The 27,726-nt window shown below is 41.2% G+C and overlaps 1 protein-coding gene across 1 annotated transcript in view; it reads right to left on the reverse strand.

Moving 5' to 3' along the window:
* TAF3 (TATA-box binding protein associated factor 3) overlaps positions 1-27,726 on the reverse strand; it is a 103,209-nt gene that overhangs the window by 9,636 nt on the left and 65,847 nt on the right. The window contains exons 4-5 of the mRNA XM_085325826.1: positions 14,611-16,427; positions 9,884-9,966 (exon numbers count right to left, since the gene is read on the reverse strand). Of these exons, the coding sequence (XP_085181952.1) occupies positions 9,884-9,966; positions 14,611-16,427 (1,900 nt within the window). The remainder of the gene's footprint in view (positions 1-9,883; positions 9,967-14,610; positions 16,428-27,726) is intronic.

Raw genomic sequence — 27,726 nt, forward strand, 5'->3', positions numbered from 1 at the left:
AAAGTTCAGCAGCTCATTCTGCATTTCATCGCTACAGCAAAACCCGGCATACACCACTTCCCGGACCGAGGAACCTTAGCGATCTCACAGGCATCGTGTCATCTAATCCCATTCACAAGTTTATTGAGCTTCATCTTAAAACCAGTTAATCTTCTCGTCCCTGTTATTAACTTGCCCCAGGACCTCCCTGCTCTGGTGGCCCAGAAACTTCTTCTAACTTCCAGCCTACACTCATGGCCAATTAATTCCCATTTGTTTTCATGCCAGCATTGTTCTTCAGCTTAAAGAGCTTTCTCCCCCCAAAATGTTTACTTGCCTGATGTGTTTGTAGCCAGCAATCACATCCCTTCTTCACATGCTAGACTAAACACACCAAGTTGTTCCCCTCTTCTATCATAACACAGACTAGCCCACAGTGCTACCAGCCCTTCTCTGCACCTGCTTTCCAATTCACCGTTCCTGGGCACGAGCTGCATTCAAGAACCGAATATAACATGTCAGAAGAAGTAGCAACAGGATCTCGTATGACGGCCCAGCCACTTCCACTGTCTCTGCTAAAATTACCTCTTGCAATTCGTCCCAGTGTCACGCTTGTGTCATGTTGGCAGCTCAAGTCCTTCTGTCACCGACTAAAGATCCCTCCCCTACCGTAGTACTGCACTCACTGATCAGCCCGCAGCTCGTGGCTGAAATTTCTGTTACTGCTCTTCAAATGCAAGGCCTTACATGTATTTTTGAATTATTGAATTAAATACCACTCTCATGGCTTCTGTTCRAGGGGATCCAGGCAATCATCAGATCCTTATTCATACTGGCATGACTTTTCAGTCTTACTGTCAACAAAACACACAGCATCCTGCCTCTTATTGTGAAAAAATTTTTAATAAAATGATGAAATCAGACCAGTCCTGAAATATTCCCTTGAGCATGTTCACTAGTAACCTCCTCTATGATTAGATAAGCTCTTTTATGCCTCTTGGTTGCTACTTCCTTAGAGGCAGTTCCTTACTTACCATATAGTTTCCCCTTCCTTCAGTGCAGGCACTTCTGTTTTCTCTTTTATAACTAGATTATTAAAAACAGATTTCACAAATGCTGAAGTTTAAAATAAAAAATAATTTAAAATGTACTAGTACTTTAAAAGGCACTGAGCCTGCAAATTCATGAGCTGGTTCTTCCACAACCTGGGAGGAAGATTACATAATTCCTCGATTCTGGTGCTTCCAGCTCTCTGTATTGCACTTCCTGATTCACTGCAGTGATTTCCACTCTCTGAAACCCACTGCCATTACCCATCTTGTCTCACTTTTCAGTAAACGAGAGAATGAACTCAGGAACAGATGGAAAGGATTCCTTCTGTTCTTGGCTTGGACTTGTATCATCCTTCATCTCCTCCTTCACTTTCCTGACCCACCTTTTCCCCTTCTTTGCTTAGTGGCTCAATATCCTTTGCAACACTTAATTCAGCTTAACTTTGGGCAGGCCTGACTCTACCTCCATGTTCTTTAGCAAAGAAGTTGCATCTTCAAGGCAAACAGTCCTTTTCTCCTAAAAGTACRAGTCCCATCATCTCTTTTGAAGGAGTTACTTACACAATCGGCTCTGCAGTCATTTTCTACAAGCCCCTCTCTGTGCAGAGGCAGAGATGGCTGCTTTCGAATCCCTGAGGACTTCAGTCCAGCAGACATCTCCAGCTAGTTCCTTCAGTTTAAAAAGCATCTGAGCTTTTGCAACCGCATTACAGGTTTTCTACTGTTTATCTTTCCCTTTTTTTTTAAAACCAAAACAGAGCTCTGCCCTTGGCCTCCTTCCTCTGGATCTCTTATCCCAGGGTTTTTCCCCTAACAACCACAGACACCTTTTCTGCTGATGACTCCCAGATCACTCTCTCCGAATCCCTTCTTTCTCGCTATCCTGATGTATAACATCGGACGGTTCATCACCTCTCTGACAAAACAAAACAGAGCTGGTAGCATGGTGTCCTGCTATCTTTCTTCTTTTCTCTGTTATCATCAATAACAAGCTGCTCAGAACTTAGGCTGGAAAACCACCTTGCTTTATCTCCTTATGCCGAGCTCTTAATGGCCAAACAAAAAGCTGGTGAAAACATGTTTCTGCCAATGAGCTCTCTGCAAACTTTCTCGTATGTACTCATTGCAAACTGTCCTTTACTGTCATTTCTTCTGGCAAATAGTATGGATGTTCTACAAGCTTGTTTATACACCAGTCCTACACCTACCCTCTTTAATGGGAACTAGGGGGCATAGAGAAGTTCATTAAGCTACTAGAAAAGTATGTCAGGATGGGTTTAGAGACCTCTAAAACTAACTTCCAGCTCGTTACTGAGACATGTTTGGTAAGAGTCAAGCAAGTTGGTCAAGTCCTGAACTTGGAGGTTCAGTACCTGGTCAATTCCTCGCTTGATGACTGTAGTAGATTGCAAGATCTTTCAGGTAGGACCACCTTTTGGTGCTGTGTCTATTGATGATTTCTACTCTACGGCCCTCTTGTCCACATCCAGCTCTCAGGAACTACAGTGTGAATCCTTGGTTCTATGTAGACTACTCACTTTCAATTAAAGCCTCCATAAAAACGAAAAAAAGAAGCACATTCAACAAAGACAAAAACAAATCACTACCTTCCTTTAGTAATCTTCTACCTAGGCAAACCTATTTTTTAAAACAAATATCCATCTGCCTTCAACGCCTTTGCACATATTTGTCACATATTTTTGATGAGTTTCTGTTGTGCTATAAAGGGCAGCTGCTCATGCCCATTTACACAAGCACTGCTGAAGCAGTTATGCGTCTAAACCTGCCTGAAGTGTTTTTCTTGCTTTTATTTTTTAATTGCAGTATACAATATACATTTTTTTTTACTCTTGAGCAATAAGCAGTAAAATCAAAGAATCTCACAGCTAGTTGTTTTGTTTTCTAATGACTCAAGCCTTTTTATGGATTCCCTTTGCAGTCATCATCCAATGTGGCCAGCAGCAAAATGAAAATAATTTGCCACAGACTACCACGTACCATAAACAGGATGAATAATTAGTTGGGGTGGCTTCTGTAATTAAAAAAGAAAATAGAAAAAAAAAAAGCTAAAGACTAAATCTGAAGTTTCAAAGAAGAATTCAAGGAAGAAAAAATATTCCAAGAAGCTAGAAATAAAAACAAAAAATGATCATTTATATATTTTGACAGAAGTGATACGATACTTTTTTCACACAAAAGCTACTGTCCTGCAGCAAGGGAGAGGCTGAGGAATCTCCACCAAAATCAACAGGACTTTTGGATGCATATGAGACCACACAGGGAGATTTTACTGCAGGATTGGGGCTAATATGTTATACCCAAAAAAGAACAATCAGGAATGGGACATGAATCATACCCGAGACAATATCTTCATTAAAATGCATATGCAACTGCTTTTAAAAAGRCATTAAAAATCAGTCCTCCAGCTCCAGTAATTTAAAGATTACAGAACAGGAAAATCTGTGTTTGTATAAATACAAGCAAACAGATCCATACAAAGATTTATGAAAGCAGTAAGGATCACTGGCATTCCTGAAGCACACCTCTGAAGGCTTGGAGAGAAGCRTGATCATTTTTTCATTCCTCTGTCTCCTCACTTAGGTGGTCCATTGATCATATCAAAAATGACTTAACCAGTACAGGTTCTTTTCTGTACTGCTGTAAAAAGTTGGATTGACACCCAGAAGGCTAATTCCATTAACACACAGTTCACTCGGTCTTTGGCTCCTAAGTGCTACACGGTAAAATAATTGGGATACCCATTACTACTGCAATAAACACAGACTTTCACTGCCCGGACTCTAATTTTCCTGAATACATTCCCTTCTACATTTTTCTCCCTGAAGTATCACTTTTTTTCCCCTCCTACTTAATTCCACAATAAGTTCTCCTCCAGAGCTTTCCGTTGAATAAGCAACGTGTCTCTCTCTCGCAGGGTAACCAACACTGCCCACAGCTGCGTCCCACAAGAGCCCCATGCTGCTTGCATTACGTCTTCTGGAGGGTTCGGTCACGGTGCCTTAACTGCTACAAACACTACTCTTAYTCATAAAAACGTGCAGAAGGAGGGGCTTCCAGGAGGATACCTTTACCTGTTTCCCCACCACAAAACGGGGAAATAAATGGAATGGGTCACGAGCTACTTGGCCGGTAATGCAAACCCACGGCTCGACAAGTCAATARAAAGCCAACTTTCTCCTCCCTAGCCACACGTAGGGAGCCAAGGCTAGAGGCAAACAATTTGGCTGTGCCTACACAYGGCGTTTAATGAACCCCGGTGTTGTGGGCAAATGCCATGAAGACGGTAATCTGCATTATCAAAGTCTGAACTCGCTCTCCACTAAACAGCACCCTAARTTCAAAAGCTTCTTCGCGCTTTTTCTTTTAATCCTTAAGGAAACAATCCTATTAAAAAAGAAAGTCCACGAGTACCCACCAGAGGTGATACCATAAAAATGATATGCATTCTTGAAWAATACAAAGTGCAAAAGCCTAGTTTAATTGAAGCTAACAGCAAAGTCTTATTTTATATATCTAGCTCTTTTTTTTTCATAGTTCCCAGAGGGTTTGAGCACTTTGCAAATTATACATATTCATGTTACAGAAGCATCTACAGCTCTCCAGTGAGCTCAACAGAATACCAACACAGTCCTTGCCTCACATCATTTCTTGTCTTCAAGTAAATCAACAAAAAAATGTCTCCACAGATTTGCTACTACCTTTTTCTTCTCTCCTCCCTTGGTTCCCTCACCTTTTAAAATTCTGATATTGTGTGTGTAGTTTTCCCAATAAAATTTAATTTTCTGAGTATTTGCAGCTCAACCCTTTGGAAAATTGGCCTTATTGAAGGTAGAAGATTGATATTTTAGGTATCCACTTTTGGAGAACATTACCCTATAATAAACTTAGTGGTWCTCTGCATGCTGCAGGACAGATGATACAAAGTTTTACAGAATTTCAAAAAGTATAAATAAAAAAACTTCTATTGGAATTCTGTTGCATAGCTGTGGTTGCACCTAAAATAACGAATTCTTGAACAAGTAGCAGTTACAAGCAAATACATCTGATTTATGAAAAATAAACCCCTCCAGGAGTCCAGCTGTGTTTCAGGTAGGGCTGGCTTCAGAGTCAGGTGTTTTCTCAGGCTGCTGTTCCCTTTGGGCTTTCACTTTGTCAAACACACGCCATTTGGCCAGCTTGTAAAAATGTGCATTACGTGCATTTTATGGTGGTGGAAGTTCTTACATGGATGACCAGCGAAATTCAGCATAATAAAACAGAAGAGGACAGGACAGGTTCCCCTCTCCTACTGCTCCCCAAAATATGCTTCAAGGTCATCAATACTTCTCAGAGAGATTACATCTAGTGGTCACAGAATAATTTGGTCTCTATTGCCACCCAGTCTTTTGCTTTGAGATTCCCTACAAAGGATGTCAACTAGTGCAGGTTACGCTGGTGGCTTTGGTGATGGGCACATCATGCAGCAGAGTGAGCCTCCAGAAGAACGTTAAGTCAGCCTCCGCATTGATAATTTTCCACCAACTGGTAAAAAGCTTTAGTGAAGTTAATGAAATACCTAGATTAAAAAAAAATTTTTTTAGGATTTGATTTTAAAATCCATAGGTTATTTAATATACATTTTTATAAAATAGATATGCAGATATATGTGCAATCTGTGCAACTGTTTCTTTTGAGAAAGTCACATATCTACTCACTTAAAAATACCTAAGACAAGAGACAATTTCATCAGAGTGGCAGGTCAGATTTACAAGTCAAACACTTAAAATACCTATCTATCCTCTGCTCACGTCTGGCTTCCAGGCTCCCTACTGATGGCAGAGCTATGATACAATGCAGTAAGTCTGGAGCAAAATCCTGACATTTTAAGATAACGTTTAGAGACCTGATTTCACAGATGGCATATATCCTGCTTCCAAGCCACAGAAGCACTGAAGAAATGACGAGCGAGTGGTATTCCTTTCTTTTTGGTCTGGCATTTGTGCAGAAGTCATGTGTTTTTTCTTAAATAGAGTGTTTAAAAACAGAATAAATGTATCAGAAGTATCAAAAATCACAGCACGTGTTTTTGCCGAAGCAGGTTARTAGTCAGAATTTCAATGTCTCATCAACAGATACACTTTTTTAAACCTTAGATGTATGAAGCATGATAACTTTGGTCATCATTAGTTTAGGAAAACTAACAAGCCACAGAGAAATCAAGAAGCAATTGAATAGAAGTCAAATTGGTTAAGAAGTTTTGAAGTTAAATCCTGCTCATTGTTTGCAGATGATTTTAAAAGTCTACATAGCTGTTTAAAACACAAGAAGAAAAAAGATAACATCTCTAGTGCCTTCCTATGCTAACTCAGTTAGCAATCTTATACCTTGATAACACTGGAGGGGAAAAAAAAACAGCGAAAAAACCCTTCCGACATATCATTCAAATCATATCTAAAAAGGTGGTCATAAATATTTTAGAACCCAAGCAAACTAATAAGAGCTAGGCCCATTAAGGATAAGATCTTTTACAACAAATTAAATAAAACAATTTATTGAAGCCTGGACTTGAGATAAACTAGATTTACTAGCTGACCTTTTATTCATTTAAAGAACAAAATTAGCTCTAATTGCATTAGAATGGAATCCAGTAAATTTCTTCTAATGTGGCATCCATGCAAGTATTGCTGTAATTGTTTACAACTAAGATGGAAATGCCTTGATTATAATCTTCTTTCTACTTTTTTTTCCTGTGTAGTTAAAATACTTGCAAAAAAAAAGCTGAAATACAATAGCTTTTCCAATATTGTTCTCCTTGCCCTTCAGCAACAGCTACATTTTCAAGTTGATTACCCTAATATTATTAATAGTCGGATCTTTTGAACTGGTATGGGTTGTAAGAATACTTACACATTAGCCAAGCTGAAATACAGAGACTGCTTTGAATCGAGAACCACTATATACTTGTAACAATAAAGAAGGAGAATTCCCTGCCACAATTAGCACCGATTCGTGCGTTAGAGGTTGGTCCAAGCAGACCAGTTGAGAAGCGAAATGATGGGAAATAAACTGTTTGCTGTAAAGCAAAGGTATTTTCCCCAGGACTGCTGCATTATTTGAGTAAACTGCCATCATGCTCTATTTCTGCTCTGTTTTGAATTTCTATTTCAAGCGCTACCAGTCCAACATCGTTTCTTCAGGTACCTGAAATATTTTGTGGCCTCATTGAGATCCATAGGTAGTTTCCATGTTTTATAGGGAATCCATCAAAACAGACTAACTTCAAACTGAACAGGTATTTTAGTAGCTCCAAACTCCTCCAAATAGCCCTTCCTCTTAACATAAGGAATTAAAATAATTCACTATTTCATTTAATTTTTATTCATTCATTTCTACCAATCATGAAACACTTTTCTCACACCTTTTCAAGCCCATTCGTGGTAATTTTAAATAATCCCATGCTAGCCAAAACTCCAGATRCATGCTAACCAAAGCAAAGCATTTCCACGTGAAAAACACCTGATACCCAGAACTTCATCATCAACCTCGATGAAGCATGGGTCTAACTCTTCCTTAACATAACACAGGACGAAAGCACAGCTTTTGTCTCTGCTTCTTAAAAGCTACTTAAAAGGCTGATCATCCTACCTTTGATGATCTACCTAGTCTTTGAACCAGTACCTTAAAATTCAGGTAGTAGAGGCTTATGGCATTGCAKTAGCGGTCCAAGCCTGCACTGTAGGCACTGGGTTACAAAAACGTTATCAAGACATATTTCTTAAACACTGATCTAATTCACAATTCTTTATGCACMCACAGAGAAACCCACGCAGAGAGTACCTAATGCTTTGTCTCAACGCCACATCAGTGCTTTTCATAATCATCACAACACTTGAAAGCGAAAGTACGCTCCGAGTTCAGCTTGGATGCTAATTGCTTAGGGTGAAAGCAAAAATGTTATTTGGAGTAGGATTGTTTCGCTGTCCCACATGTAACACAAAACAGCTCCCAAGCCCAAGGAGTCCAGTGGCATGTATGGCGTTTCCTTGAGTAACGGCCACAAGTTTCTCCCCAGGTTTTGTTTTGGGATACTGTGACAAATCCTAAAGGCTATTCTAAAGCTACAGAAATCGTTTGCCATTGCCCCAAAGGTACAACTGGGGGWCAGAGCCATCACGCTGGGACAATCGTAAGGCAACGGTGCATCCTCCACCCTGGGGTCAGGGTACAACGTCTAGGTTCAGGTGGAAAGACTGCAGCACCCAGAGCCTTTTAATGGAAGTCTATCAAGATGCCCTTGCTCCACACTGTAAAGCTGAGCATAGGAAACTGGGGTAGAAGTGAGTTTCCCCAAAGGCCATAAAGGAGATGTCAACATCTCTGACCSACCTCAGGCTGGTAAATGGGAAGATGAGATACCCATATGATTTGCAGCAAGGAGTTGGAGTCTGATGTCCCTTTTCAAAACACAYGCAGGTGTTGGAAAGACCAGCGTGAGACAAGAGGTGAGGCAAGGTCAACTCTGAGATGCCAAAATATGGCTCTGACGTTTCAATTTAGAAGTTCTGACTTGAAAACGTGGCCAATTTTCTCCCCTTTACAAACCTTTGTACAATCCCTGAAAAGAAGAGTTTAAAAGTCTCCTTAGCTCCTCTGCAAGGCAAATGGATTAAAGGGACAYCCAGCACCGCTGTGCACTTCGAATCACGCACAGCAGGAATGATAACAATCTGGAAAGCATGGGAGCTTTCGTACAGCAATCTGATGCACAAACATTTTAGATTATGCTCAAATATTGTGAAAGGGAGAAAGCAGAAAGGTTGAAGAGCACAGAGAGAACAGTAAAAACCCTAGCAGTTTTGAGGGGATCCCACAGAACCCCCCAAATGGCTTAATTCCCATAGTAACTTCAAACCAATGTAACTTACAGTTACCTCCTGGGGAGGAGTAGCACAGGAGATTGAGCAGAGAAGAACAGAATAATCGCTGAAGACACAATTTAACTTATAAAGCAGTGATTAGAAAATTTAGTTTAGAATGGCTGTAAATGAGATGCAATGACATTAGAATATTTAATGCAACAAATACAAAGGAAAAAATCTATTTGGCACTCGTGTTTACCATCAGACATGAAAGCATGCTCTGTCCAACTAAAATCAACATCTTGAAAAACCTGATTAAAAGAAAACTTCTGCATATAACGCAGGACCAGCCTAAAAAACCCCAGTGATGCATGGTTTCCCCAGCTCCTCTAGCCACCTGTTTACACTGCRTGATCTTAGCAGGATCATCCTACTTACGCTCATGCAGTACAAAGTAACTATTATTTGTACAACAGCACCCAATAATTAGCGAGCTAATGAACAAACAGATTTAAAATGTGTTAAGTACATTAATGAATAATCATCAACAATTACAATAAAAGAGATGCGTATAAAGGAATTTCAGTTGTTACATTTTAGAGCATAAAACAACTGTTAGCTGAAGAGTATTATGAAACTTAGCTGTAGGTTACACTACRGATAACTGTCCGCTAGCCTCACTTAATGACATTGCAAGCAGCACACTAGTCCAGATGGCATCTCCAGGAGGGTTCGAGTGGGAAATACAGTAAGATGGCTAGAAGCCGATGGGTCCTACTTGGAGAATAAAACACAGAATGCAAAATCTCTATAAGGTTTCTACYGGCAGATGTTCTGCTTGAGTTTTCATGAGAATGGTCAAGAGATCTCACAGTTGTACGAATATTATTTGCCATTGATTTTTAAGTATTTCCCTCTGAAAATAAGAGTTATCACAAGCAATAGCTGACAAATTGTGGAAAGCATATATTTTGCTGATGGAGTCATACTTACATCTTGTCTTGGCCTGCACCCACTCTTAGCGTCAGCCGAGGAATAACCGGGGATGGAGCTGGAACAACTGGTTCCACCTTTATCTGCACAGGGGAACACATTCACCAATTAAAGACTCCAAACAGACTTCCAAAATTAATTAATTACATGAAAGCAGTTAACCAAAGAGTATGCCAGCTTAATGAGACAGCCCGATGACAAACTGACCACYGTTCTCTGATGCTTCATGCTGCAGCACATACTGGCACAGTTTGTTGTGAGCTCCCTAGCCACACCAAAACAAAAAATATGAAATTACACTAAAAAGTCAACTTGACATTTCACTGTATTTGTATTCACTTGTATACTTTTTTTATCAAGTCTTACCAATTTCATGTTTGTCTAGAGATACAAAAAAAATTAAGTATGTTTCTAAATGACAACATGAAATGCTCTGTTATTAGTACTCAAACTTGATAGGTGCCCRTCTGTGTTTGCACATTTTTTTGAGGTTTAAGTTCAAGTAATTATTTCCCAGATTTATCACAAAAATGTACTGTGACACTTTTGAATCAAAATTAGCTGAATCTGCTCCAGGAATTTAAAGAGGCAAAAATAATATGTATATAGTAAATAAAAATGTACATTTAGGATGGGTAATGACGAAGTCCTTTGGGCTCCACGCCCAAAGAATTTGATCCRTACACTAGGAGATGTCTATTCCATTGGAAAAATAATCTGCAATGTGAGTAAAACTTACAGTTTGACAGAGTTAACCAATAAAGCTCTCCATGCATATGCTTTAGCATACCTCACAGGACTCGCTYTRCTCTTTGGTTTATCTTACACGATTTTTTTAATGTCACCCCCTATTTCTAATGCTTGGTACAATTTCATTCTCACTTTCCATCGATACATCTCTCAACTGCTTTCCAGTTGTCTTAAACTGTAGCATCGTCCACCAGACAGAGACATGGAAATGAACCCTGGGTACAGGAGGCTCAGGCTCGTGGCTCTGCACAGGTCATCTTACCTCTTTCTGCATGTTTCTCCTCCTCCTCCTCTGTTTGTAGTATCTATTTAGAATATAAAACTTCCTAAGACAAGGGCCGCTGCTTAGCTCCAGCACACAGTGCAGAAAAGCACCCACATCATTGGTCCTGTTATTAYAATACCACCAAGATGTTCTGAACAGTGGTGGTATGGCTTCATTTGCCAGAAGAAAAGTATATAAAAGACTTATTTATGTGTAGATCCTAAATTTACAGTCTGCTGAGAAAGGAAAACTGGGCTCCACAACAATCTTATTTTTTTGACACAAGAGCAGAGGAAGCCTCTTTCCACAACACAGGCTTGGGGCAGAGGGGGAGAGGTTTATAGGATTGGRGCAGAAGGAAATTTAAGTTACATTCTGGGTAGCCTACTCTTCTTCTGCATTGCTGAAGAAAGTCTAGCTAGGAAGAGGGGTTTGGAGCAGAAGCTTAACCCCAATTGCTAAGCGCAGGCCTTTGGAAGCCCCTGTTTCCCTCGGCTAAAGATAAATTGCAGGAAGGCCGGCACAGTGATACAATTTTGACTMATGAGCAAGGGCAGCTTCCTTTGGGACCACTCCAGTGAGCCCTGTCCCGATGCAAGGACACCTCCATTTCTTGCAGAGCAGTTTCTCAGCTACTTGAGTTTACAGCTCAGCCTAGTAAAGTTAGTGGAAACTGGGTCAGTAGCTGCTTCGTGAGCTGCTGAGCCATCTCCCCAGCCCAGCTGGTAACCGCTGTCGCAGACGTGGGGTGCAAAGGCTTCAGCCGTCTGGTTTTGATTTGGTCCTGTATGCAAGACAGCACCCCAATTCCCAGTATCCTTTTCCAGCTACGCCAAGGACAACACACCGTGCTTAAGGCAGGGCACGGAGCTGCAAGCAAGCCCCGTGCAAAAGCTTCTCCTCTTTGGTCTTGTGGCCAAACACTTCCAGCTTGTAGGCTTCCACTTCTGTTTTCTGCCATTTACACAGAGTACTGTTTGCTGGTCTGTGTTTACCTGTCCAGCAATTTGCAACAAAGTTATAGGAAAACCATTACTATAAGTTTAATTTCCCAACAGGACGGAATGCTTACTTTATATATATGCAATTATATAGTTACACAACTATATAACTATATGCAAAAACTGAGATGTTACCACTGATTCTTTTACTGAGTTAGCACTTTAATAAATACTATTATATCATGTAACAAATTTGGTATGTTATAATCGACATCCACAGCTGAAACCGTAGGGAGACTCCGAACTCATCTTTCCGGCTGCGCTTAGGTCTCCGAAATGGGCATGTCCTGGAAGGTTAAGCGTCCAAACAGCAACTCGATCGTTGGCTCTTACAGCACAACTGCTGGCTAAATAAGTCATTGTGTGATCTAAAAGCTAAATTAAGGAAACATGTACTTTTAGGGGTTAAAATGAAAGAGCAGCACTCTGGAGTAATACTGGAATTGGGGCCAGCAGAAGAGCATTTACAGTGGATTACTAAGCTTCCCAAATCACCAAAGAGGTAAAGTCCAGCAATATAAGACTCCTTTGTAGCTAACTAAAAATACATTGTCAGTGGATTTGTCCAGTTTTATGTATAAGCAATACTTCTTTCACCTGAACTAATACTAGTAGTCATATAAGCCCCTTATTGCCATGTGCTGCATTTTTTTTGCTAATCTTCAAGGATTTAGCTTCTTTGCCACATACCTCAGGGCACCAACTGATAAAGCTCTAACTCTCCATTTTTCCAGGACACCAGCAGTGCGGCCTTGCAAAAAATGAAAATCGGTCAAGAGATTTAAAGGCGAAATTTATTTTTAAAATCCTGACTTGCAGCAAAGAGGTGGATTTAAAAAAAGCTTATCTATCAAGAATCAGTTTAAATTTTAATTCTATCTGGGGACTCTTTCATGCATTCTAGCTTTAAAGTTTATCTTTTGACAGGGACATTTTGCCAAGGTAATGGGCAGCTTTGTCAATTTAATTTGTCCAAGTTTTTATTACTGTTGAACTCCTTCCCTAATATATATAATATGTTCAGGCTATAGTGAAGCTTTTACACTTCATATTTGTTTGTGCGCCTGTTACATTGCTCTAAAGGAAATTAGATACAGAGATTGGCAGAAGATACGCAAAATCGAAGGTATGAAAGACAAGCAGCTTATTATCTCTATTTTATACACTCGTTTAACTTTAAAAGATATCTCTGCAGAAATTCTCAGCAAAATACTGACAAAACATCTCAGGCATGAGGGGAGAAGAGAGACATGCCATACCAAGAGAAGGAGAAATCCATAAAACAGCGTTGCTGCAGCCTAAAGCCTGGACATTTAATTAACATGGGCAAACAGACCATCTCCTTGTTGATCATCGATTYAGCCACAGCACACAATTCTTAGTTCTCCAGGTCACCTAGATTCTACACTGAAAGAACATGTCAACTTAAAGAATATTTCAAGTTTTGAAGTCAGCAGTTAGGTCCAAGTTGAGCAGGTGTAACAGCTGGATACTGTCTCATGCAGTGGTAAAAAGGGAAAGGGAGGAAAATCCCAAGTCGGAGCTTGTATTAACTATCACAGTCAAAGCAGGACATAAAGAGAGTCTTGGTAAAGCTGGAATTTAAGTAACACTTCCTAATGCTAGGAATATAGATTTAGGAAATCCTGTATCCAAGGTTATCATATATAAAGACAATTTCTTTTCTTTTTTCAAACAATTTAATGCATATTATAAGAAGAAATGACAAAGAATTAGTGCAAACCCTGAATTAAGAGGGCAGTTTGTAATGGGATTTCTAATCTGATAACATGCAAATATGCTGGTTTCGTTTCTTATATATTAAGTGTATTCTCAAGATTAGGTGATACTGGAAAGAAGAAATTATCTTTGACCGATGTAAATCAGCGAGAGCTACAGGAGCTCAGCCTATTCAAAAACTGGGTCTCCCTTCTCTCTCTCTAAAGCTAAATGCTCAAAACAAAAGGCCACATTTGAACATTCAGACTATGAAACTAGTCCATAGTTTGAAAGCAATTTTATTCAAACAAAACGGAGCAACAAGGCTGTGGTCTTGCTAACAGAGGATCCAGTAGCTCTCCTGAAAATCTGAGACAACTGGTGAGCTTGAAATATTTCTTTTCTGCCTTAAAATAGTAACAACTAATGACTACAGCCATTATTCTGCTCCTCATTTATGCCCACTTAGCAGTTTAAAAACCTCTACAAGCTCGGGAAGAGTAGACTATTGGAAACAACATTTAAAGTTTGTATTAAAGGTATCTGGTTGATGGTCCCATCAGTGGAAATCTGCAGAACAAAACTAGTGCACTGCAACAGTAACACGTTTGTTCCAAGCGAGTTGTTGAATCTAAGTCTCAGCTTTTCTACGTGAAAAGTGAGTTGTGGAAATCTGGAAATGTCAGGTTAAAAACATAAACAAAACAAAACAACCCCCCCCAAAATCCAAGCTAAGACAATCTCACATTTAAAATTCACATTGCTTCGTCACTSAAAGAGGCGGGACAATCCCTGAAACTTTCTGGGGACTTTTCCCTTTGAGCTGTWACTTAAAAAAACAAACAAAAAACAAGCAAAAACAGAAAAGTAAAAAGCCCCTCTGTAATCACAGACTTTTCTAAAGCTTTTAAATAACACTTAGGAGCCAGTACAGGAATCCACGTGCACTTTTCAAACTACTAAGCCCTCTCGGGTCACCTAAAACAACTTACCTTTTCGTGTTTGTGTTTCTCTTTTTCTTTCTCCTTCTTTTCTCGTTCCTTCCTCTCCTTTTCCTTCTCYTTCTTTTCTTTTTCTTTGTCTTTCTCTCTTTCCTTCTTTTTCTTCTTCTCTTTTTTGTCTTTCTTCTTCTCTTTTGGTTTCTCTTTGTCCTCAAACAATTTCTCAGGAAGCATTGGAGACAAGGAAGGCAACATGCTGGGAAGTCTCATGGCAGTTGGTGTGCTGAACAAGGGCAAAGACATTTCTTTGGGAGGTAATACAAGAGGTGCTGATGGAGCCTTTATCTTATCTTCCTTACTTTTATCTTTAAGTTTCTCCTTGTCTTTCTTATCCTTGTCTTTTTTGCCTTTCTCTTTCTCTTTCTTTTTATCTTTATGTTTTTCTCTCTCTTTTTTTGTATTGCCATCTTTCAACTTTACTTTTATGTCAGCATCCTCAAAGTCCTTTAGTTTGAATTTATAGGGATCAAGATCATCATCTTTGAGTAGTTCCTTCCACTGAAATTTYCCTTCCTTGTTTCCTTCCTTTTCTTTCTCCTTCTCCTTGCTTTTCTCCTTCTCTTTGCTTTTCTCCTTGTTTTTCTCCTTGTCTTTTTCCTTTTGTTTTTCTTTCTTCTTCATTTTTGTCTTCAGCTCTTTTTTCAGTTTCTTTTTCACTTCTACTGATGAAGCCAACTTTGTTTTCTCCTCATAGACTTTGAGAAGAGGTTCTGGAGTTGGTGGTGAGGCAGAAGGAGAGGAGAAATAAGTGAAGTTGGTAGGTGGATTAGAAGGTGTCCCCATGTTTGCTTTTCGAATGACCTCATCWATCGAGTCATCCATTGTCCATGAAATGTCTGAACTTGAAGTCCCACCTGAGGGAGGTACTGGTGTTGCTCCTGCCTTATTTGAGTTATTGGCAGAAACAGACGGTTTAGGAGTTGTAGTCTCTGAAATAGAAAGTCTTTTAGGACTGGTAAAAATTTCCCCTTCTGATTCGGAACCAGAGGAAAACTCAAAGGGATCAGGCTCTCGTTCTGCACATGCACGAGCAATCACAGCATCAATTGAATCATCAATTGTCTTGTCCATTACTGCTACTTTCTTAGACTGGTTTTCAACGATTGGCTTGGTGGCAGGCTCAGGTGGCATCTGCCCTTGTTTTACTTGAATGTTTTCCTTTCCTATCTTGTCACTTAACGCAGCCAGKGGGGTTCTACTTGGTGTTTCAGGCTTGACAGGTGCTGGGGGAACTTGAGCAGGAACCTTTGGACTTTTAGGACTTTTTGGGCTCTTGGCGCGACCTGGTGACTTCTTTTCTTTGGATCCACTTTTTGGTGAACGTATRGGACTTCCAGTAACCGCTGGCGAGGGAGTAGTTTTAGGAGATTTTGTCTTTTGTCCTGGAGAACTTGTTTTTGACTTTGTTTTGGGTGCAAATGGCTTTGCCTCTACTGTTTTGGGGGTTGGCAGCTGCGATTTTGCAATGGGAGCCAACATTGGCGGTTCTGGTGAAGGAGGGGCTAAATCTGTACTATCCTGAACATGAACTGGAGAAAGCATTGGTGGCACCTTTTGAGTATTTATTGAACTGAGAGGCTCACGTGGTTCCAAAGCCCCATCCAAGGTGTCCCCTTTAGAAACAGCTACTTTTGGTCGTTTCACAGGTGGAAATTCCTCAGCATCAGGACTTTCTAAYGGTCTCTTGCTCAGGTAGTTTTCATCATTAATTGCCTCATCCTCTTCCATATCTCCCTCTTCTTCCAGTGGCACCTGCATGGCTTCTGCGGATGTTCCTCCATCGGTAGGTACCTGCTCCTCTTCCTCTTCTGCAACAAACAACATTTAAAATAATACATTAGGACAATAAAAAATGTGTTTTACAGAAACAGGCATCAGAGCAAATGTTCGCCTGCATTTCAGCTCATAAGAAGTAACTAGCCACCTAATAGCTTCTTACTGGTCTACTTTGAAGAAAAGTGATGCATTTATATTCAGTGGCACTTTCCTGCCTCACATCAGACATTGCTATAAATGACAGATTCYTTCACTGCAGAATAACGTCAAACCAATGAGAATGCATTTGAGGACAGGCCTCACCCATGATGGTAGACCTTCTGGAGAAGGTCTAAAGTACACTGAAAGGGCAGCTGAAGAAAATTTCTACTGCTCCCTTTGCCTATCCTCAGTGTCAAAGGCTCATAACTGCACAGGTTACACTACAGCCACATCTAAAATAACTATTGGACATTCCTGGACTGAGTATCATTCATTTTCAAACAAAGGAAGAGAGGTTCAAGCATTTGGTTATTTTAACAGAGTGGACTGGAAATTGAACATCAAATTAACTACTAGGAGCAATACACAAATTTCTTCTAGACTTTAGGTTAGTTCTTTGTACCTATTCTCAAGTATGGAAGAGTCTGCAGTGGAAGAATTCCGTCATCTTTCTAAACCTGATCTGTTTTTCTTGAAGTAGTACATGCCAATGATTAAAGCAGAGGACTATGTCTAATTCAAGCTGCCAGGTCCTAGCTGTGTCTAAAGAGCTTGCTATATAATGACATTTTCTGTTGCATTTATATGGGAACACCCCAATTCAGGCTACAGGACAGCTGAAAACAAACCATGAAACGCATGTAGCATGGACAACAGGTAGCAACTGTTTCGATGCAATGTAGACATMACCTGTGTGGTTGCTCTGTTCCTTGTTTAATTGTAATAATTTTTTTCCTGCATATACCACTCTCTTCAGTCTTACACGTGTGACACTATGGCACAGCGGAAGGAGAAAATTCGCTTGAGATCTCCTAGAAAATCCATGGCAGGTTTGAGAATAAGAGAACCTCTGATCTCCCGAACYGCAGTCAAGCACTTTATCCGTTTGGATACACTTTCTCACTTCCAAAATGGAATTATCTAGGCAGGAAAAGGGATTCTTAGTTTGGAATAAGAACTTCCCCACTGGAGTTATCCTGACACATTTATACTGGTTGTAATTACATCATTACATTCGTGCTGGTCAACATTCCTGCGGAGATGAAGTCCCTCCACTTCACCCCGTGTCTTTGTTTATCCACCTGTGAAAACGCATGACATTTGGCCCAAGAGGGTTTCGGAGGAAAGATATCAAGTGCCCCAAGGTTCTTGAATGAAAGATGTSGTGCAAACTATTTATTATGATGATGGATTAAAAAAAAAAATTAATGAGCAGGTGATTTTAAAGAAGCAAACACAGAGAAACTATAATGGAATGCTAACACTTTTTAAAGCTTTTTAGAACAGCATCTTTCTTAAATACCTCTTTCTGAGGCGTTTATTTTCAGGTTTTCTGTGCTGCTCTTTCTTTAGTGTAATGTGTCAATGCTCTGATTTAGGAGAGTTGAGTCAAGAGCCCTGGGCTGCAGCACAAATCTTGCCAGCATCACAAATTAAGTAAAATGAGCTAGCAACTCTGGCTTTCGCCAGAGCCCGGAGGATTTACAGCAGCCAGCCCAGAGAGGAGACTTTGCCCGAGGATAAAGTCTTAGCCGTCCGTGAAAAACAGAAATGTTAGGGAGTTTGGTTTTGCCTGGCTGGGCACTGACATTAAACGTTTTAAACAGTAAAGTTAGAGTATAACTGAGAAATCGCTGCGGACCGAGCCTGCACCTGCTCCGGGAAAAACGAAACCTGCTTCCRGATCGGGCAGCCCGTTTCAGTCTCRGTCTAAGCTGCTGCAGAAATCARCTCTCCTCATCTGTTTTGAACCGTCTGGGAGGGGGGAGGAAGAATTAGCCGTAAGCAGATGTCATACAGCACTGGTTGCTGCTAAGCAATTCCCTCCCAATCCTGTTCAGCAGAGTTTGCCCACTGCGAGTTTGTTTCCATTTGAGTTTGTTTTAAAATTTAAACCAGGATTCAAATGTGGGATTTARCGTATGCTTCTGCCCAGGCCACAAGCCCTAAAAGCGCAGCCAAATCCAAACACTTGGAAAGTCAGGCTTTGTCCGCATTGACTTTAAAAACAGCAACATAAAACATTTTTATATAAAAAAATGTGASCATAAAAAGATATATAAAGTCAAGCAGAAATGACTGCAAATGACAAGAAAGAAATTAAATATATATATATATATATATGTTTACTAAAATAAGTATTTATTTGCTAAAAAATTCTGCCTAGCCTCTAGTTGAACAGCTATTCTGGTAAACTGTCTCACTGAAGCACACTGAAATATTTCATATTTTTGTAACTCCCTCCCATCCCAAGGTGATTCTCACGTTTTACCTACTCAGTATTGCAGAAAACCAGCTCGAAAGGAGAGAACAAAAATTCAGCTCAGGTTTGCAGAACAAGGGCTGGAGTTTTGTGTGACAGAGAAGAGCACTGGGGATGGCAGAGAGGGGCAGGAAAGGTTAAAAAGTGCAGTTTGGTCTCCGGGCTCCAGCTTTCCTGCACGTTCCTGCAAGCTGCAAGGACAACCGAGCAAGGAAGCAGCAGCGCTACCATCCYTTTTTATAAAGACCTGGATTCCTCCAGACATCTGGAAAAAATCGCCTGGGTCAGTCGGGCCCGATGCAGGACCCGAGGAAGTTCACGAGCACTTAACGACGGACACACACTCACCACTTCTCAGCCGTGCTCGGATGACAATCTGGAATCCCATCGTGGTCAAACGAAACCCACATTTCTCTTGGAACAAGGCCACGGGCTGATCCGCAGCGAGGACTGGTTTTCTGCCAGACGGCAGCTTTCAAACCTGAGCCATCGCAGCTGTGGCTATGGCAGAAAACCATACAGCACTTTCTTTTTTTAAAATTAGAGCGAGGTGAATCTCTCAGTCCGATATTCAGGAGCTACGGACCCGTTTTCCTCCCAAATGCATTGGAGCRGGAAGCGAATGCAGAAGCACGTCCCCCCTTAAAGGTAATCCGCGTGCCTTGGCAACGAGCATTTAAAACCACGTGAACAGTTTTCCACCTTCGCCCGTTCGCTAGGAGCACGTCTTCCGCGCGCTGCACTGCTTTCCAACCTTCCTTCCTGCGATCTCTCCCCATCGCTGGCCACCCTTATTGATGACACTGCCCCTGAGTTAGCATCTGCGGGTCAAGCGCGTATCACCTCGGCCATCTGCCCTAATAACTGTGTCCTGTAATGAAAGGAGACTGTTCAGGAGGTTTCTCAAGATAACAGATTTTTTTTTTCTTTTTTTTCGGTTAGAGAACTCAGCGCAGCATCAATATTAATGTGCGCACTGCTAAGGCTATACGGAGCAATTTTGCACACAAGACCCAAGGAAAGGCAGCGAGAAGGCTCCTCCTGTTTTGACACAGGYGTGCAGGTCACCCCACGCACTCCTGTCTTCTCCGCTTGACAAGTGGCAGGAACATTGTCTTACKGTGATGCTACAAAAGCTGAACTTGATAAATCCTTGGGATCGCTGGATAGAAAAAGCATTAGAATCCCAAATACAAACCGCAGGGATCTGTCACCCTTTCGAACACTGGGAAACATCTTAAGCTGAACAGTTCAAGCAAGAAGCTGAAGCTCCTGCATCTTATTTCACAAAAAGCCACTAAAGCAGCACAAAATATACTTCTTTGTGCATCACGGTCCTGTAGAACAGCAGGGACTCAAAACCCCAGAGCTTATTGAATATATACCTTCTTAATTTGGCCACAGCTCAATATTGGGACAGCAATACTCAACACTTCAATAATGAACTTTCAAGTTTATGATGATCTAGGGACTGTTTGTCCCTAAAACTGGCACTGCGGCACAAAGGAGAAGAAATTCTATATTTATTGCAGGAAAAGAAGTGCAATCACCCGTACCATGCTACTGTGCTCTCCTGGCTGCCTAATTAGAGGAGACTGCACACGTTGCTCTTCCAACTGCAGGTCAGATGAATGCGAAGGCAGGAAAAATATATGCAACACTTTTGTGATTGAAGAGAAAGGCACCTATGTATAGGCATTCTTCAAGTAAGAAGAATGATGACATGAATATATAATTCATCATCACCTTGGTCATTACGAGATGTTTTACTTGGTAGCTTCAGAGATAACRGCAAGAGTGTTTAAAGCTTGAAGGATATCCTAAAGAACATGGCACGGACTGGGACAGACAAGATCTCKGCTCAGCTCCTGGCCCTGMCAAAAAACWTACCGTGTCTGTTGGCAGGTATTTAATTTAAGCTATGTTCCAGGTCTCTTCTGGAAACCAGATTAATATTTCTCTATGTCACAGGGTGATGATAGGATAAAACCATCCGACYGCACATGGAAACAAATAAAGTACAAAGATCTAAGAATAAACTGATACCTCTTAGGTACAAGATGAAGCATTCTCAGATGTGCCTTGGCACAAAGCTGGACACTACTTGCTGAAGAAGACACAACAAAATATTACTAACAGCAACCTCTTACCTCCATTGCAATTGCTAACATATTAATAGCTCAAAGGTCTGGCAGGTAACAGTTCCTGCAGAAGCCAACTCAGGTTATTTCTCAGAACCTAAGATTTTGCTATTTTTTTAACTTTAGTATGCCAGATACATAGTATCAGCTATCAGTGCAAACCCACTAGGATGCAACACTAAATGCAAGCTGTTATTTTGCCGTCAACGTATATATGCCAATTTTTGTCGATTAAAAATTCCTATATAACCTGTTTTCAACCGACCTTGAACATCCTTTATTTTCTAAAAGAATGCAAAAGGACCAAATAAAGACCTATCAGTAGCTCATGCTTTTCTCTGCCTACTGTAGAGACCTGCTCATGGTAGATCTCTGTGCCCCTCTGTACTTCATGGCACCAAGTACCTAAGTGTGGAAACCAAAAGCATCAAGGTTTGGCAAGGCAGTTGGTTGAGCTCCTAGTGCTGTCCCGATTACAAAGTCTTAAAGAACGATCTTCAAAACTGAAGCTGTGGGCAGATCTATCACAAGACAGATGTTAATCAGGAGCAGGACAGCAGACAAGAGTTGTAGAAGAGACTACCTGCATTCACCCATATTCTTTTTTCRTTTTTTAAGGAAAATTAGGACTCATGAGTAGAAATAATGTGGCAGTCCCTACACTGAAATCTTTGAATCMTCTTTCTTTCAAACACATATTCCTGAAGGTTGCATAGACACCAAGCTGAAAGTTTTATGTACACGCCAGCTCAGCCTCTCAATTTCAGGAAAAAAAGTAATCCTTCCCTCCCCGACATATGACATTTTTTAATGAAAAAAAAAAAATTCCTGCAAACTTCCAAAACTATTTTCCTAGTGTCTAGATAAAGGCGAGCGATTGTGTCTGTGATTAAGGCAAAGATACATTTTGGGAAATTTTAAGTTATTAAGCAAAGGGCTTATCACCCCTACCATGCCCTAGCAAGCACAGACTTTTGACTTCTGTTACAAGTGGGCGCAGCGCGGGGGGAGTCATGATAGGTTTTATCTTACAGAACCACGGAACAGTTGAGGTTGGAAAGAACCTCTGAAGATCATCTACTCCAACTCCCCTGCTCAAGCAGGGTTACCTAGAACAGGTTGCCAAGGCCCCTGTCCAGATGGCTTCTGCATATCTCCAAGGATGGAGACTCCACAACCTTTCTGGGCAAATCTCTTGAACTTGTACCGATGGTCCTTTCCTGGAACTAACAGAGTGCACTTGTAGTCCATACAGGAAATTGATGGAAGAGCACCAAAATTCAATCCTGATAGTCTAAAGGCTGATATACTAACATAAGAAGAACCCACTAAGTAAGATACTTGTTATACATTTTGAGCTTAAAATGCCAGATTTCCTCCTATAAATTCTCTGCCATATGAACACAACTAACCACTGATGTGACTTTTTTCCTACATAGAGTGCACTGACAGATTTCTCTTTTACTGTATAAAGGACATCATCCAAGCTATTACCAAACCCTGACATTTTCCATTTCAGCACTTTTATGGGAAGAATGTTAGCAACACAGCACCACTGAGGATACACATTTTCCGTGAATCTTTGATTTGCCCAACAAAACTGCCAATGAGTTTATTCTAGTCTTAGTATGTTCTATGATGCAGAAGCCACAAAGGTATAAACAAGGGCTCTCAAGTGTRGTTGATGATTTTGCATACAGAATTCAAATACAGTAACAAGGATGTTAAAGATGCCTGAAGTTCAGCATCCAGCCTCATTTTAAAATTTTGGCCCAAACATCTAGGTGGTGCCTCCAATCACTGGTACCAGCCTTGACTGAACCTGGAGGTGTTCAAYAGAACTAACGGACTTCACCTTTATCAATCACCTCAAAAGTAGGTTTTAATCTCTCAAAGCACTACAAGTGGTCTACCCAATTCCCCTGCATCCTGGATGATGAAATAGGTCCACCAATCTTGAAAATTTGATGTTAACAATAATCTAATTCAGGACTTACAAATTTCCAGACCAGTTCAGTTCAGAAATGGTACCTCTCCATCCTGTTGAACAAGTACTTCACATTCTTGGTTATGGATTTCTTGGTATGAAACCAACACTGATCTGAATTTTTGAACACCAACACAAGTGTAAGAAGCCCACAGTTACCCAGAAACAAACCATAACTACTAAAACCGTAGTTATGCATGCATAGTAACACTACAGCGCTGCTTTTAGAAGAAACAGCCCCATCCTTCCCTTCCTGGTGCAAGCATTTGTGCAGGTGACTAGGGAATAATTCCGGCAAAAATAAGAGAGAAAACTGTTAGGCTGAACTTAAATCTGCCATCCACTGTACCATGCCGCTGTGTGAAGCCTTGGGCTAGCAGAAGTCCGAGGAAAGTCCTGCACCTCCTTGCATATATCCTCACTCTGCCCCTTCTCCACGATGAAGGGACTTAGATGAAATGACTCAACTGGCTAACTCCAAAGGAAATATATCTGTGAAAAAAAGTGGGAGAGGGTAATTTTCTGTCCAGTAGGTGAGGGAAATAGCTCATATCAGGATAGCGTAAGGGTGTAAGAAGGAAGAGGAAAGAGGAGAGGAGACAGCCCCCTTTAGGCATCRGATATTGCATCTTGGTTCAAGCTGTAAGGCACAAGTTTAGCTTCCAAGACTACTTTAGCATACTGGAAGATGCAAGACTAACACTTTTAAATAGTTACTAGTGGTGGTCCACAAGGCATAGTTAAAAAAGTATCACAATGTTTATCAAACTGTACTACCCAGAATTTTTAAGATGGCACACCCAATTTCCTGTTAAAGAGAGAAAAACAACATTGGCAGATTCTTATCAGCTAAACTCATAATCTCTCTCTGACCTTACAAAATATCAATCCTATATTTATGCTGTATGCTACAAGCAAAAATGTGTTTCTGTCTAAATGCAAAGAGAGGGACATTATTTTTGCTTTGACTTCTTAATGTAGCTCAGTGGTTTTACCTATTACATATAGGTACACAAATAAATGCATAGGCATGAAAAAGTTATGTTAACGAGGCTGGCGCTGCTATGAATATTTTGGATTACAAGCAAAAAGAACCACCTGAGAACCAACTAGCTTCTCAGCAGCAATACTACAGTAGAGCAAGCTTTAATTATTTATTTAGGCAGCCCGGTGTTACTCTGAATTACCCATGATCGAGTCTCTTCCGCGGACTATACGGAACACAGCAGAACATCAAAATGACCGTCGTTGGATCAAAACACACCGCTGGAGATAGAAATCTCTATGACAAAACTGTGGACAAATCTGCATGCTTTTTATTGTGCTTTCTGCTCCCTCCTATGATGTATAGAGTGTAGCAGAATTGGACACGCGCACAACTCACTCGGGAGCAGCCATGCAGGTGTGCGTATTTTCTCTTTAAAGGAACATCTGACTTTTTAAAAATGAAATTATTAGCAAAGACAAGGTAATTAGGCAATGACAATTCACACGGTACAACCAATCCATAACAGAGTGTATTAGCGGCACTGACAGAGGTGTGAAGCTGATACGTTATAAATGGCTATATACTGACCTGTAAAAATGCAGCGTTTCCCTCGCATTCTGCACAATAAAAAACTAAAATGCTATATAAGCAAGCCAACCTGAAATGACACCTAGTATTATAAATGGCCTAATCTATATGTTAATACTGTTGTATCACATAACTGCAGCAAGACTAAGATAACAATATGACTTTGGGGTTTCTATGGCTACATCCTGGGCTAACGTGCCTGAAAGGCCTTGCTGCTGACACCACACAAGCTTCCCGAGTGCTTCTCTTTGGTTATTTATGATATGATTTATGATAACGACAACATCTCCTATTTTCTCCCCTCGTCAGATACAATAAATTGCCATCGTTAATCACCGCTCTTGCTTCAGCTATGATTACAATAGTATAATAGGGCCGAGCTATGGTAATACTGTGTATTAAGGTGTTTTTTCCCCCTCTTTAAAGGAATATGCACAAGTAGATCTTTGTAGCCGATGTCACTATCTACAGTATTTTAATAATCTTCCTGCGAGTTTTGCGGGACAAGAATTCTATTACAACCGCGCTTCTGTACCGTTCCTCTTGCACAGATCAAATTTATGATCTAAAGACTCAAAATCCACCTCGTATTATCTGTATCTAACAATTCTCAACCGTAATGCGAGGGGTTTATATGTATTTTTCTTGACAAAAGGAAAGCAGACGGTCAATCTTTTCACTTTGCACCTACGTAGCTAATCTTACTGGCTGAGCTTTCCAAACTAGCTTTTCAAGGATCACAAATCTCACTAAAAACAAATACACTGAATCCATATAAATGTTCTGAAAGATTTTACAGTACTCTCCCTTTTATATATTATTATTCTATATAAGAAAATGCAGTTATACTTCTAATGAAATCCTGCTTTTTTTTAAAAAAATGGACTTTCAAAAATAGTTCATGAAGCAACAATTTATACCTCCTAGCAAAAGAACAGACTAGGTATTTATTACATCGGGCTAGCTGTGCTTAATCCGTCCTAATAATTTTAATCAGGCATTACTGAATTCATTTGGCCCCCTTCACAGATTGGCAACCCACACACGCATCTGCGCAGCCAAGACRCGGAAGTGCAAAAATACTGAGCTTATTTAATATCGCATTTTGCAGCAGAGCTGAAGAACCCAAGGAAAGGCATTTCCAAAATGTGGAAAAGAAGATGTGAGCGGGCTGTGGAAGGCCCGGGGACRTGCGAACAGCGGTCTCCCGTCGAACGATCAGCCGATTTCCAAGTTCTGCTCGTAAACGGACACTACCGCGATGTGGGCGGCRCCAACCCGCATCCAGAGACTCCTCTGCCAGAGGCAGTTCGCAAGCGGTTACGATTGCATCTGCCTGCCTGTGACTTGCTTTCCTCTCTCGCAAGTAAATCAAATTGATATTAACTTCTTAAATATCTGTTTATATAATGCAGCTTCTGAAAAAAAAATGAATTACTGGAACAAATTTACCAGCAAAGCTTTGGCTCAACACAACGATTTGAGAGCAACCTCACGCTTGCTGTGCCGGACACAAACGCAACTCTGCAACTCAAGAAGGTTAGGAGTGCTTATATTACCTTCGGATAACTTAAAAAGGGGGAACCAGATCCTGTGCTCTAGAATAAACTGGAAAAAGTCTATCGACACTGGTATGCCAAGCCCTAACTCTGTCGTATCTCTCCAAATGGGCACGGATAAAAACGAAACATTGATATTTTCAAAAAAAAAATCCACCCAGCCTGGAAACTCTCTCATAGGAGAATAAGCAAAGCTACCACATCTCCGAAGCGTAAGAAAGCACGTGCTCGCCCTCTCCTTTAGCATATGCACGGATGCTATATGCAGAAATGTTTACCGAACGCTCCAGCTCTCAGAATATCAGAGTTAAACACGAGCAGCAGTTGGGCGTATTTTTGTCACCCAGGCGCGTTTATTCGAACCATTGCTAATTCAGGAATATGTACGTGCGCTTCCAGCTTCCSACTCGGAAGAGCATCCGAAGCCTCTGCGAGCGCGCGGTGACACCGTGCGCCGCAGCACTTCGCCGCTCGGCTGCAAATCCGAGAACGCGCGTTCTCCAGGAAGCAATCGAAGACACAATATGAGCCCCGTAACAAATACAATCTTCTTGATCTAGCAGAGGAGGAAATCACTGATGATAAGGCTTTAATAAAGCTTGACAAGCCTCAAAATTAAATTTGCTGGGCAGGGTTCACCCCTGAAACAGATCCTTTCAGGCCGTCTTGATGAAAAGAGCCAAGGAAAGATTTAAAGAAAGGAAAATGTTTACTTTGGAGGGTTTCTTTTTCCTTTTTTTTTTCCCCTATCCAGCCTACAAATCCAATTAGCGGCGTGCTCAGTCTTTCGGCCTCTCTGCGTTGCTCCGTCCTGCAYGCGGACGCGTGCCCAGCGCAAGAGGGAAGCTAACCCGGCTGCGTGGCAGCGCTGCTCTCGCCGCGGCTCGTGGACACTAGATCCCGGCTCCAGGTCAGGCTGAAAACGCCGCGGGAGCACGGGGTGCCCGCGCCGGGTAATAACTCTGCCAGCGCCTCCCCGCTCCGGCAAGCGGCAGAAYGCAGGAGGCCGCGGGGAAATTTAAGCCACATCCAATTTAAAACCCGCCGCTTTTTACGGTGACCTTATAATTTTTCAGGGACAGCTACGAGAAATCTACGGCTTCCTTTTGCAGGACCTCGTGGATCACCTCAACGTCTTCCAATAAATCTCACTTCCAGGCGAATTCAAAGGCTGGAGCCGTCAGAACACGCTGTTAGCCGCTCTTCCAGAGCGGGCAGCTTTTCTGGGGACAATCCAGAAGACAAAAGCCCGTCGTGAAGCCACTGCTCCACAGCCACGAAACAACCTTGCGCGTCTGCAGCTACCCCAGGACGCCTGGGAAGCCAGGTAAGCTAAGCGACAGGCAGCGCAGGAACCGGAAAAAGCTGAGAACAGAAGAGAGATTTGGCGATATTAGAGCACACTAAGAGAGCCGGGGCGAGGATTACGTGAAGGCGATATGAACATAAAAGTTGTACAGCACGGTAAGACCAAGGTGGGTTTGCAAAACCCTCCTGTCAGCACCATTTCGGACGAACGCGAAAGAATAAAGTATTTTTGCAGAAGCTGGAAATAATACACAAGTTGCAAAACACCGTCTCATATCAGAAGGCTTAAAACTTAC

This window comes from Rhea americana, unplaced genomic scaffold (genome assembly GCF_003343005.1).
Source record: "Rhea americana isolate MKP2758 unplaced genomic scaffold, rheAme1 scaffold_1, whole genome shotgun sequence".
Lineage (NCBI taxonomy): Eukaryota > Metazoa > Chordata > Aves > Rheiformes > Rheidae > Rhea > Rhea americana.